Source organism: Corapipo altera, unplaced genomic scaffold, assembly GCF_003945725.1.
Source record: "Corapipo altera isolate COAL_440 unplaced genomic scaffold, ASM394572v1 23b, whole genome shotgun sequence".
Lineage (NCBI taxonomy): Eukaryota > Metazoa > Chordata > Aves > Passeriformes > Pipridae > Corapipo > Corapipo altera.
The window spans coordinates 4098406-4111327 of record NW_020884885.1 but is presented as its reverse complement, the minus strand read 5'-3'; the positions used below and the strand labels follow the sequence as shown (position 1 = coordinate 4111327).

The 12922-nt window shown below is 38.9% G+C and overlaps 1 protein-coding gene across 6 annotated transcripts in view; it reads left to right on the top strand.

Moving 5' to 3' along the window:
- The window catches only part of DCAF5 (DDB1 and CUL4 associated factor 5), a 72398-nt gene that overhangs the window by 17401 nt on the left and 42075 nt on the right, over positions 1-12922 (top strand). For all 6 annotated transcript variants that reach the window (XM_027641949.1, XM_027641955.1, XM_027641950.1 and 3 more), the window contains exon 5: positions 2789-2918. In XM_027641949.1, the coding sequence (XP_027497750.1) occupies positions 2789-2918 (130 nt within the window). The remainder of the gene's footprint in view (positions 1-2788; positions 2919-12922) is intronic.

Below are 12922 nucleotides of genomic sequence, written 5' to 3'. Positions count from 1 at the left end.
ACTTGATACTATAACTTATGTGAATGTAGTCATCAATATATATACCACTTTTCCCCTGTATAAAAGGTCAGTTACTCTATCAAAACAAGAGATTAAACTAGTCTGATGTGACTATTTTACTTTTGATAAAGTAAAAAAAAATGCAAGTCACTTCATTCCTGCTTTTATGTCTTCATAATATCCAAATGATAAGACCAGACACTGAATATGGTTTCCAAATTGAAAATGGTGAAATGTTCCTTTATTGTCTTCTCCTAAACTCTGCACTATAAAGATCTGTTTGTGTTAGGACAACTACCTGTTGCTGACAGTGGATGTCAACGGTCAGGAGGACTGGATGCTTAAATGCATCTGTAGGAAGCTGCTCAGTCTCATAAGCTAATGTCCAATCTAATCAGAATTTCTGAGATTATACGAAATTAAATTTTTCTTTCTTTGTTGTAGTTAAACCTTGTTACTTCTTTTACTGTTGTTAAGACTTTGAAAAAGAAGGCTGTACCCGTGAATATGGTGTGAAGTGTTGATTATAGTAGTTTGAGGCTTTTTGGAGTTCTGTCTCAGGTTCTCTGAATTTTAAATAACAGGCTTTTGCATGCTTATATAGGAGTTCTGAGTCAGCATTTATATGTGAGCCCTGCCAATGTTTACTGCAGTATAATGCTTGTCACTGGGTAATCCCCTTGTCTGCATGGGTATTTTCGTGAGAATAGGCACTAAACCTGCTACTGTGAGTACAGTTAGTTACCCTGAGTGGCCAGTGTATTAAAATCTTGCAAATAACCTCCTAGTTTAAAGTAGTGCATTAAAAGAGGTTGGAAAAGGAGTTTTGTTCCCTTCTCTTTCTCCCTGTCTTTTTCTGCTGAGTGATTTTTGCAGAAGTTTTTATAAACCCAATTTAATTTTCATTAGAGATGGTGTTGAGCTGCTCTCTTGAGAAACATGTTCATACTCCAGTGTATAAAAGCTACAATTGTGAATGAGCATAAAGAACAATAAAAAAGTAATTCCCCTATTTTTCATTAAAATGACTTAGTACCTCATTAGTTTAGCTCCTGTAATCTTTCTTTGACAGGCTGAAACTTTTGATATCTTAGAAGGAAACTGTGGTGCCAGGCTCTTTATAATAAAAGTGTGAAGGAAAGCACCAGTAATTAGTGACAATAATTTGACTAAAAAAATGTACATAAGTTGAAAGTTTATTTTAAAAAGGGCAACTCCTTTATTTGGCAATCTGATGCTGTTTGTCTCTCCACTCAGTTAACGCAAGCCTTTGCCTCTCACTGGGGGCTGCCATTTTAATAAACAGCCTCTTATGTCCCAGCAGGATTCTGATTTGATGATGCAAATAAAAAAAAAAAAAAAAAAAAAAAAAAGTCAGTTTTGGTGTTAAACCTTATTTGGAATTGCCAGCAGACTGATGGCAATTTCTAAAGCCTTGGGGCAGGCTGGCAGAGCAGAAGTTGGCTTCTGTTCTGCTTTTTACCTCTGTCTCCTACGACAATTAATAGCAGCATGGAGCTTCAGCTGTTGTTAGAGACCTTTGTTTTCATCACTGTTAAATGAACCCTGAAGAGGAAAGTCCCTATAAGAAAAAGCTTGTAATAGAATATGAGGAAGAGGAGGATACAGGTAGGGCAAGACAAGTAAATGTTCATTGTGTCTCAGTTGCTTGATAGGCAATTGTTTCATAAGGTATTGGAAATTTGAGAGGATTGTCTGTTTAACCATGTTTTATATGCCATAATGAGTGATATGAGGAAAGAAAACTAAGTACCTTTGGAGGTGCTTGTAGGGCTAAGGGTGCCTGCATGTGGTGGCTCAGATAAGTGTCTCCCAAGCACGTGAGCAACACAGGAGTTACATCAAAGCAAAAAGTGAATGGGAAAGTCTGGCATAATCCCTGGCTCGAAATAGGCATTGATTCTGGCTCCGTAGTTGATTGAAAAAGTGGCAGCATGCCATGAAAGATACACACAGCAAAGAGAATTAGACTGTGTCTAAAGCTGTAAAAGCTAGCAGAAAGATAGAAGGATGACAGAGTCAAGGCTTTTCCCTACTCTTCATGGAGACAGCATTTTGACAGAATGAATAGGGTAGAGTAGCAGGACAAACATAATCTTGATGAGAGGGAGAGAGTCTGAATGAGCATGTTTTTTACTCTGTGTGAATAGTAAGAGCCAACTGTTAACATTTTTTTATGCAAAAGGAACATCCTTCTTGTCTGCTTATACAGCACTTAGGAGGTGGCAAGCCTATTTTCCCCAGGGTTGGTAGCTTGCTTTGAGCTGAGTTCCATACAAACTTATTTCACTTCTTGTAATATTATTCTCCCATATAATCAATTATTGCTACATTTCTGGTTTGGGCAGTCATCCATCAGTGTCTGTGGAAGCTTTCAGGCATATATTGCCAGAAATCTTTCAGAAGCTCCCCCCATGCTTACTCCCTATCAGATGACCATTTGGTCATGAACCTTAAGAAGATTCAAGTATTTGATCTTTGACTAGCTAGTTTTAAACTCTCATAACCTTCCGTAAGCAAAATGATGTCTTGAAATTCAGCATATATCCTTTCCCATATTTATACAGAGTTAAGATGTACATGGATGGATTTGAAAACTTCAGGTTTTATATTGCTTTGGATGTGCCAGGTTGAGAAATGGTTTGAACATGCCTCCATATCTTCAGATCTTGTTATGCTGTTTCCATATTAAGCTGCCAAAGTCATTGCGTCAAGCAGTTGTATACATTGTTTGTTCTTATATCTGAAATTTCAACTTTTTCAACAGAGCCCTTCTGCTTGGCACACTACCCATCAGCCTTTCACAGTGTAATGTTTAATCCAGTAGAACCCAGATTACTGGCTACCGCCAACTCTAAGGAAGGTGTGGGACTCTGGGATATTCGTAAACCTCAGAGGTATGATCTGGCTGTGCTTGTCTTGTGCTATTTCTTTCACTTGAGAGATGATGGCATGCTACTCTTTTTTTTTTTTTCAAATCAGAACATATGGTGATAAGAAAAGATTCAGAACAAAGTTAATAACAATGTTGGTTATTGAGTATTTTGCATAATTAACATTCTTCTTCTTATATGTGATTTAATTCAATCTGAAATGGGACTAGGTCTTCGTGTTAAGGTAAGTGATTTTTTTCAGAACTGCCTGGCCTCACTACTACAGATTAACTTGGATTGTTGTGTCAAGTTCTCATCATTATATTTAGCACTGGCTTGCTAATATTGGAAGAAGCTGCAGTGGGCATTGCCTGGTTTACAGTTTGTTTTTCCTACCTAGCTCAGTTTTCAGTGTCTGACTGATTGTGGTCAAGGCAGCTTTTTACTTGGTGCTTATGAGTTTTGTATGACTTCCTGAATAATACAGACACCTGGATAATCAGTTTAGCTGTATAATGTGCTTCCAGATTTGCATAGAATTATAAACAAATGAAGAGAATAAGGTTGCAGCATGAAATGTGATTAGACTGGGTTCTAAAGTGGATGTATGCAATGTCCGATATCAGAGTTTGGAATGTATGAGTATTTAAGCTTCTGTTGAAGTCTTTATCCGTCTTTCAGATTTAAAATTTTCATATTTTTTTTACCATAATAATCTGTGGTGGGTTAACCCTGGCTGGATGCCAGGTTCCCAGCAAGGCTGCTTTACTACCCCACTCCTCAACTGAACAGTGGAGAGAGAATATAGTGAAAGGCTCATGGATCGAGATCAGGACAGGAAGAGATCACTGACCAATTACTGTGATGGGCAACACAGACTTGACTTGGGGAAATTAATTGAATTTTTTACCAATTTAATCAGAAGAGGGTAATGAGAAACAAAAAAACCCCCTCAAAACCACCTTTCCCCCACCCTTCCCTGTTTCCCAAGGCTTAATTTTGCTCCTGAATTCTCTACCTCCTGCCCCCTCAAAGTCATACTGGTTTTGCAGGATTTTTTGGTTTTCAGCTTCTGCCTCATTTCTATGATTAAAGAACTTCCACAAGTTGGTCTCTTTTTCAAAAGGGAGTTGCACCAAAACATTTCTCTTTCCAGACATTTATTCTCAGAGTAGGAATATAAAAGGAATTATGTTGGTAAATCCTATATGAATGCAAAATTTAGATGAAGTCTTTCACTTGGGTAGCAAATTGAAATAGCATCGACCCATGTAGCTGGAAAGGTTATGTAAGGCTAATAGGAATAAAGAGTGGAAGTGCCCAGAGAAGGGCAGTGAAGCTGGTGAAGAGTCCAGAGCACGAATCCTGTGAGGAGCAGCTGAGGGAGCTGAGTTCATTTAGCCTGGAGAAAAGGAGGCTCAGGGGAGACCTGGTCACTCTCTACAACTACCTTAAAGGAGGCTGTAGTGAGGTGGGGGTCGGTCTCTTCTCCCAGGTAAAAAGAGATCCAACAAGAGAAAATGGCCTGAAGTTTGTACCGGGGAGCTTCAGATTGGATATCAGAGAAAATTCTTCACCAAAAGGGCTGTCAAGCACTGGAACAGGCTGCCCAGGAATATCTATCCCTGTAGATATTAATACATGTGTAGACATGGCACTTAGGGACACGTTTAAGTGGTGGACTTGGCAGTGTTGGGTTAATGTTTGGACTCACTTTTCACAGATGTCTTTTCCAACCTAAGTGATTCTATGATTCTATTCTAAATATCATTAACGATATAAACATTGACAGTGGTATATGCAGGAGCACATAACTTGAGTAAGGAATTCTTCTATTACAAATTCAAACAGCTGCTTTCTAATAGCAGAAATAGTACCTTTCTATAATATTTAGCTATTCTTACTAAGACACTGATCTCCAGAAGTTTCTCATCATTTATATAAAAGTGTTAATGAGCATTTGCTTGGAGTGTTAGCAGCTATCGGGTCATGGAAACTCAGATGATCTCCAATCTGGATGCTATCCTGCCTTCTTCCTTGATCTTAACCACAAGGTGAAAGGCTTACTGTGAGCTAGTTGGGGCTACTGTTGTATGGGACAATAGTCTGTACTCAAATTTAAGGACACACAATTTTTAGCTGTATTGTGGCATTGTTCTTTTAAATGCCAAATATAAAATAATTACAACAGAATTTAATTGCTTCTTGGCAAGTAAGTAGCACCAGTATAAAAGTCTTAATAGCATTTGACAAATCAGAAGATTTTTTTTTTTAATGATGAAAGAAGAAGGGAAAGGGTTTCTTATGTTTTAATGTGTAGGTTATCTTAAAGGCCTTGAATAAATTAAACTACTGAAAGCTTGTATATTTACATCTGATGGACAGGAACTACCCTTTTCTGGTCCTAATCTGTTTGAAGTAAACCTGTCCAATTAAAAAGTCTAATGTGGATGTGACTATAGAGCTGAAATTCTGAGGTGGATAGGTCACACCACTTTCCCCAAAGCAGGAAAATGTGTGCAACACTCTTATTGTACAGCTGGGCACACACCATGTGTACCAGGCAGCTGTTCCCTTAAACACTGAGTTTAAAGCTTTTGCACCTACTACATGTGGTACATTGTGTAAAATAGGCACATGCTTCCTGCCTGCAGCCTACCTTCAGAAAAGTGAATAGTAAGAGAAAGGCTGCTCCTCACGGAGTATATGCTGTTGTCTAATATTTAGAGTCTCAGACTTGAGCTGTAACATAAATGAATGCAGGTGATAAGTCTGCCCTCACCTACCATTTTGCGGTGACAGCCATTAGCTTTCCTCCTTTGCTTGATAGAAATGTGCCCAAAACATGGTGAGCAGGATATGCTTGGCTTATGAAAAGAAAATGGCCCTAAATTACTCTGCTGCCACTGCATTTTTTTTCACAGGAAACTCTCAGGAAAGAGGACAATTCAGAATAATCCGCGTCCTTCTAGTGGGCTGCCAAAACCAGAGTCACTCATATTTAAAGAAATTAGACTGGATTTTTAGTCTTTTTTAAAGTAACAAAGCATTTGCCAAAACTTCCACTGGTCTCTGTAGATCTAATTTGCTAATCTAGAAATATGGAATTTTTTTTTTAATGTATTTTGAGCCAATTCATTATGTCTTATGAGGAAAAAATTTTATTAATTTGTAGATCAGATAAGCTTCAACTGTTTTGTCACAATGTGTGGTAGTGGAGTTTTGATTAGAGGTTGAGTGGGTAAAAAGAAGGGGAAGAAGTATAGATAATTTTAGGTGTTTGCTGTGGATTGCCAAAGTCTTAATTTCCAGTGGGTTAAGCAGGGCTGCAGCCCTCCTCCAGTACAGGAAATATGGCTCTATGTAGTTAATAATTTGCTGCTAATATAACACTAAATGTAAAACTCATACCCCAACTACTGTCCTGTTCTCTGTCAGTTCTTGAATGGAGACAGAGTTAGACTGATGCAGGCACTACGTGGTGTGCTTCCTAACTGGAGGCTGTTCTGAGGAATCCTGCTGTTGCTCAGCTGCAAAACCCAGCAAATTAAAAGCTTGAAATTCCAAAGACTGACTTTCTGTGGCCAGTAGCACTACTGTAGCTAGCAATACCTTCACATAACATGTATTGCAGCCAACAGCTGCAGATGTAGGTGAGGTTTGATAAATCCACAGGATTTCACTCATTTGAAGGGAATCAGGCTCGATGATGAATTTCCAGTTTTAATTAGCAGGGGGTCCTCAGGTGAAGTAAAGTTTTTCTTTGACTCTGTTCAGCTTGATAATGCACTGTCAGAAAAGGGGAGATTTGCTGTTAACCTCTAAACTTGTATGGCAGTCAGTGGAATATGGTTAATTGTGCATTTTTAAACTAATAGCTCTAAATCTTCAAAATATTGAATAGAGTAGTGAAATCCTTGTAGGTTAGAGAATTCAAATATAGATTCCACTGCTTGTCAGAAACAAATGAGCTGCATCTACTTATTTAACCAGAAAATCTGAGGATTTTTACATCAGGGTACTTTGCTCTAAAATATGTGGCTCTTCTCCAATTGGGTTATTGGGAGAATTTGTCTTAGCTTGCTGTTACATACCTCCAGCCAGGAAAGTTGATTTTACCCACTTCTATAGTCAGGCAACACTAAACACCTCTACAAATTAAAATCGAAATACTTTTAGGGCTAGGAAAAAAGTCCTGATTATGAGCAGATTTTATTCATATGCTGTGGAATTGGTTAACTTTCTAATGGGAAGCTGAGAGTGCTTTATGCTTGGCTGCTACAGTGAAGGAAGTAATTGAAAAGCCAGCATTTCTTGGCATGCCTGGAGAAATTTAGAGACAGTTGCACAACTCTGAATTGTGGAAAGTTTAGCTCACTTCATATAGTCATAATTTGATTAGTCTTGCTGACTGAGTCAGGATACAGAGTCGGATTCATTTTGCATTTTCTCAAACTTCATTCACAGCTTGATATCTCTTTTGTCTCAGATTCAGTGCAGCAATTGAGATTCCCTGCTTCTACGCCAGTAACTAATAAGATTTGAATGTGGTGGGCTGGCTCCTCAAAAATAGCATATGAAGGGCTATTAATATAGTACTAATATAATTTCAGTGTGATTACAAGTTGACTAGTGATTCAGGAAATTTATTCTGCTATTTTTAGAACGTGTGAGTATTTCTAGCCTTTCAGGTGGACGTTAAACTGAAACCATGTGTATTGTTTCTTTTTCAAAAACAGCGCATTGAAAAGCCTTAAATATGGTTTCGGATGACGAGGCTGTTGTAAGGCGTTCGTGCCACTAGATGGGGTCTGGAAGCTGTGCCTTTTTTTTAGAAAATCTTTTTTTAAGAGAATCGAAAAAGGCGGGTCTGTGCTTCTTAAATTGTTTACAATAAAATATGTATTGCAAATGTGTATTGTTACAGGATTGCTGGGAACAACTCAGCAAGGCGGAGTACAAGCAAATATGTCAAGCAAAGACTATGTAACTTCACTTATTTTTAGGGACTCATGTTCTCCCTTCGCCTTTTCCATGGAGCCCCATGCTCATCTTCTTTTTACTGAAATCAGAAGACTGCTTTTTTTCCTCTAAGAAAATATGATAATTATGCCCTTAAAGCTTTCTTTTCCTATGTTCCCCAACTCACAGCAACTAATCTGGAAGTTTTTGAGATCAAAATTATATTGTCTTGTCCTATTAATGACCATCACATATTTTTAAACTGGTTTTCATGTTACAAAAAGGCTGTTCACAGAAGTGTGTTCTGCTTGTGATAGGAGTGTTGAGCGTGTACTTTATACACATTGGGATCCATCTGTGTGTCCAGTTTAAGGGTTAAAATGCTAAGTCTTGGGTCATAAATACATGTCTTGGGACATTTTATGTGAGCCTAGGATGGGTTTATCTAAAAACTAGATAGGCCCTCATTCCTGTGTTCATTGCGTAGTTCTGTGTTTGACCTGTTTTTTTGAGCCAACTCATTATGTTTAGAAGTTACAAAACGAAGCTGGAAAGGCTTTTTAGCTTTCTTATGCCTTAGTAAGTTGTACTTGCTTCGAGGAGGGCCCAGTAGATAGCATAAGTGATGGAGAAGAGAGTGTGAGGCCTGGAAGGCTGCAAACGGGACATGAGAAGGAAACAAAACCTTCCTCATTTGAGGAGCAGTGAAGTATTAGATATGTTCAGCTGTTTGTGGCATTCTGTTCATTCTGTTTACTTGCTTCAGTTTCTTTTGCTACACTAACCTTCCTCTTTTTTTGTCTTATCAACCTGTTCCTTATAATCTTTTTACAAAATAGAAGTGAAACATAACCAAAGTTGGGGGTGATTTACCTTTCAAGGCTGCATGTTTCATAAGAATAAACTATAAGCACAAAGTGTTTCTTTTTGTCACTTGACTTTTTGTGTTCCTGGAGTACGACATAGGGTTCCAGGACCCCAGACTTGAGTTTTGGGATCTGGGAATACATTTGTCCCCCCTAACTCGAGGGGAACTGAATTCAACTCTGAGGGAGGTAGAAATGCTTACATGCAATAGACCTTTCGAAGATTCTTCTGAAAGTTCAGGAGACTTGTGCTGTCTGCATAGTTACAAGTCAGTTCAAAAAGCCCAATGATGAGTTCAAAAAATCCTTGACAATCTGGGCACACCTGGTATTCCTTGGTGATTGTAAACCTTATGGCATATTTTAAAAGCTAATCGGACCATACAAATCACAATAAGCTCCAGTTAAAGGAGTGTCAATTTCAATGTTTTCCATCAAGGCTTTACACACAAAACTAAACAGGAGCATTAATTGAGCTTTAATTTCTTTCTTTGTCTTGGCTGAGACAAAGTACTTCTCTGAGTTACTGAGAAGTAACTGCAGTTCAGAGCCTATTTTAGCAAACTTTTTGAACTCACATTAAATGAATATTTGTGTCTCAAAAAACACCAATCAAGAAAGCTTTCTTAGTGGACTTCAACCAACAACAAATTTGCCTCCTGCACTGAGAATTTAGAGGAAGCAAATTCCCAAGTTCTGGATAAGGAATACTCTTCAGATATCAGTGAATCATCTAGTGATTAGCTCATTAAATAGTAAGCAAAATATAGACATGGAAATTTCTTCTCTGTAATAGACTAATTAGATTCAGGGGGATCTCCAGGGAGGACTCTTCTTAGCGTGTTTATAAATGTTGAGGTATGTTAATCTTGCCAGTGTGTGGAGGACTTTGAAGATGTGGGTGCACTGTGCTGCTGGTCTCCAAATGACTGTGTTCTCTAAAGTCTTTGTCTTGAACAGAGCTTTTTCTGCCAAGTGCTAATTACTAGGTGTTCAGCTTAGTCGCTGTGCTGCAAAAAACCACAATCCAACTCTTAAAGCTATTCATTGAATGCATAACTTCTCGTCCACATGTGTCGGAAATCACGGGTACTCAGTTCTTTTGAAAATCCTGATTGCTTTGACTTGTAGTTTCACTTATTTCATTTCATTCCCAGCCTTTCAAAGACCTAATGAGTATTACTTTTTTCTTTCTGAATCGGTGGTCTCTGATGGCAAGAGGAAAAACACTGTTGGATATGAAAGTCTTGCAGGTGGTGTATGTCAGATTGACACCCTGATATGTAGTTGGAAAAGCTAGGTTTCAGGTTCCTGAGGCCTTTGCAGTTTTGAAATAGAAGTAGTAGCTGCCAGAAGTACAGGCAGTTTAGGAACAGTTCTTTGGAGTTTAGTTAGATGCATGTCAGGTAGACCATCTTTGCAAAAGAGACCCAAGTACTACCTCTGAGTAGAGGCGTGGTTTATTTTGTTAGGGTTTTTTTGTTGATGAGTGGATGTGCAAAGAAAAAGGAGGAAAGGGAGGTGATGAGCGTTTGCATCTCTCTCTGTACCACAAGTGATATTTATAACCTGTTGCATAGAGAGGACTTTAGAAAACCTGTGTGGTGATGTGGAAGGTATTCTAAGGTCATAAAACTAGCACTGTTACTCAGTCCAAGTCAATAAATTGAGGTCTCCACTCATTACCAGTTTTAGTTATTAGAGTCATACCTTCAAGGTATTTGATTCTTAAAGATCATACCAGAAGAACAGAGACAGCAGTTACTTTCTGAGAAATGCTCATGCTGGGTTTTATTCTTTCGAGCTTACCTTTCTGAGCTCACTACACAAAGGAACTGTTGCCTAGTTTTACTGTGTGTTACCAAGATGTCTGGTATGCTGGATGAAATACTGAGCTTCTGGAAAGTGCGAGTGCGGGATCCAGTATTGTTGCTGATCGTGTTGCAGGGGATATTAATTCAGGGGCCAACCACAGAGTTTGCTTCTGACAGTGAGTTTCCTGAGGTTCAGTGTTCTTTCCTTAGAAGCTAGAACTAGTGGATTGGGAATTTTCTTAATGTAGAATCTGTAGATGTTACATGGTGGCTCAGGAGTGGGATGGCAAGAATAGTATGAGGACATTTAAGGTTTTACTTTTACTGTTTTGCATTTTGACTTTTCATGTAAAGGAAAGAAGCTTGTGATTCTCCTCATTTCCAATGTGAATGCTTTGGGATTCCCAAAGCCCCTGGAGGTGGAAGAGTTCTCTACATCATTGAATTGGCAACTACTTGTTTAAATTATTTCAGTACAGTAGAAGTGTGCTGAATATTTCTATTTGGAAACCTGTGTCAGTCCTGCTCTGAGCAGAGCACTGTATTAATGACTGCAGGAAAAATGTGTGTATCTTGGCAACCACTTTTTTATTGTCAGGCTTATCAGTTCATTTCTTTCCCTTCCCTGTTGAACCATTTGTTGTGAATTTTGACTCACCTGATCCTGCTCAAAGTAATCCATTTAGCTAGGTTATAGTATAACAAATTTGAAGTGCTATTTTGGCACTCACCAGTATGGGTCAACCACACTACCTCAAATAGTTCAAATAACTATTTGTCTTCTCACACTGGAAATAGAACTCATCCTACCCTTGTACCATTCTCATCTGTTATGCTTCTGTGGCTACTGAGGCAGCTCAACCAATTTGTTTCTCAGCCTAGAATTTGAAGCTCTCCTAACCAGGTCTAACAGAACCTAAACTTAGATACTTTTTCCCCTGTTTGTCTTCCATTATTTCTTAAAAGTTTCTTTTAATGTGATAGAAAGCGAACTGACTGTTGCTTAAATTTGGGGGGATTGAGTTCTTCTTCTCTGGGAATCTTCGAAATGTGTTGACAGAACATTTGAACCGTAATTGCATCTGGGAGAGTGGTTTTTTTGAGATGGCTTTTGGCTTTGATTTTCTTATTGTAACCATAAATAAATATCCAAACTGTTTGCTGCAGGTTTAGCCAAAATCAATTACTCCTTTAGGGCTAGAAATATCTAAGGTAGTCTCCTGCCTTTCTTTCTGTTTTCTCACTGAAGATAAACAGAGAGTACTTGCAAATGAGCCTTTCTGACTTTGGGCAAAGAGAGATAGTGACAGTCATTAAGTAAGACTTTAGTCATGCTGATGACTTTCCTGCATACTGAGTCCTTTTTTTTTGTAGTTGTCACTTTCAGTCAGTTGATGCTTTTTTCTTCTTTTTTTTTTTCTTTAAAGACAGAAGTGCAGCCTAAAGTTGCTAAGTAAGTAAATTAGTGAATTTATTGCTAAGTATTTTTACTCTGAAGCAAGAAATCTTTTCTCTTGCTGGTGTGAGCACCACCTAATAGATAGTCTGGAAATACTTAACTGCGCAAGTCTGCTAAATACTGCCTGGTATTTAAATGTGCAAAAACAGGTGATGGTCTCTTTTTCCCACCTTTGTGTCTTGTCCTTATTGTGGAATTTACGGGCCCTCTCACTTAGCTTCTGTTTTAGATGTATACACTTCATATATCATTTGCAGTCCCACTTTATGCGTGACCTCATCAGTCCTCTTGGGATAGAGGATTTATCTTAGCTTTCTCCACGTTTAGGCTGGTATCCTTCCCATAGTGGATGTGGTAGGGAAAAAAAGTGTTTTTCCCCCTGGAGTTAAAAAAATGGTAACCCTCGAGGGGATGGTGTCACTTGATGTTGACCCAATCAGCGCCCCTGCAAAATTTAAACATGTCACACCAGACCTGAAGAGAAGGATGATGAGGTAGTTGGAGTAGTAGTGGCCATGTTCTGAGACCACGAGGAGAGAGAGAGGGGCCAGGAGCCCCGTTGGGGGCCAAGGCCCGCTTCCCCCAGCCCTGGCTGGAGCTGCAGGAACTCGGAAACAGTGTTAAACTGGACCAAGTTCTGTGGCTAAAGAGCTGAGGGAGTCTTTCTCCACTGTGAGTGGGCAGCAGGAGCAGCAGCAGAGACAGCACTGAGCAGAGAACTGGGGCAGAAAGCCAAGAAGATAAGAAACAAGCAGCAAGGACGGCATGCAGCTAAGCATAGAGACACAGAGATGTCTAACGGAGAGAGGACTAAGCTCAACAAAGACAATTTTGGGGTAAGAACTGAATCAAATTCCTCCAAAACCCCTTTGAGACCCCTCCTAGAAGGAAGGGGTGGACTCCTACTTGATGGAAGTCCTAAAATGC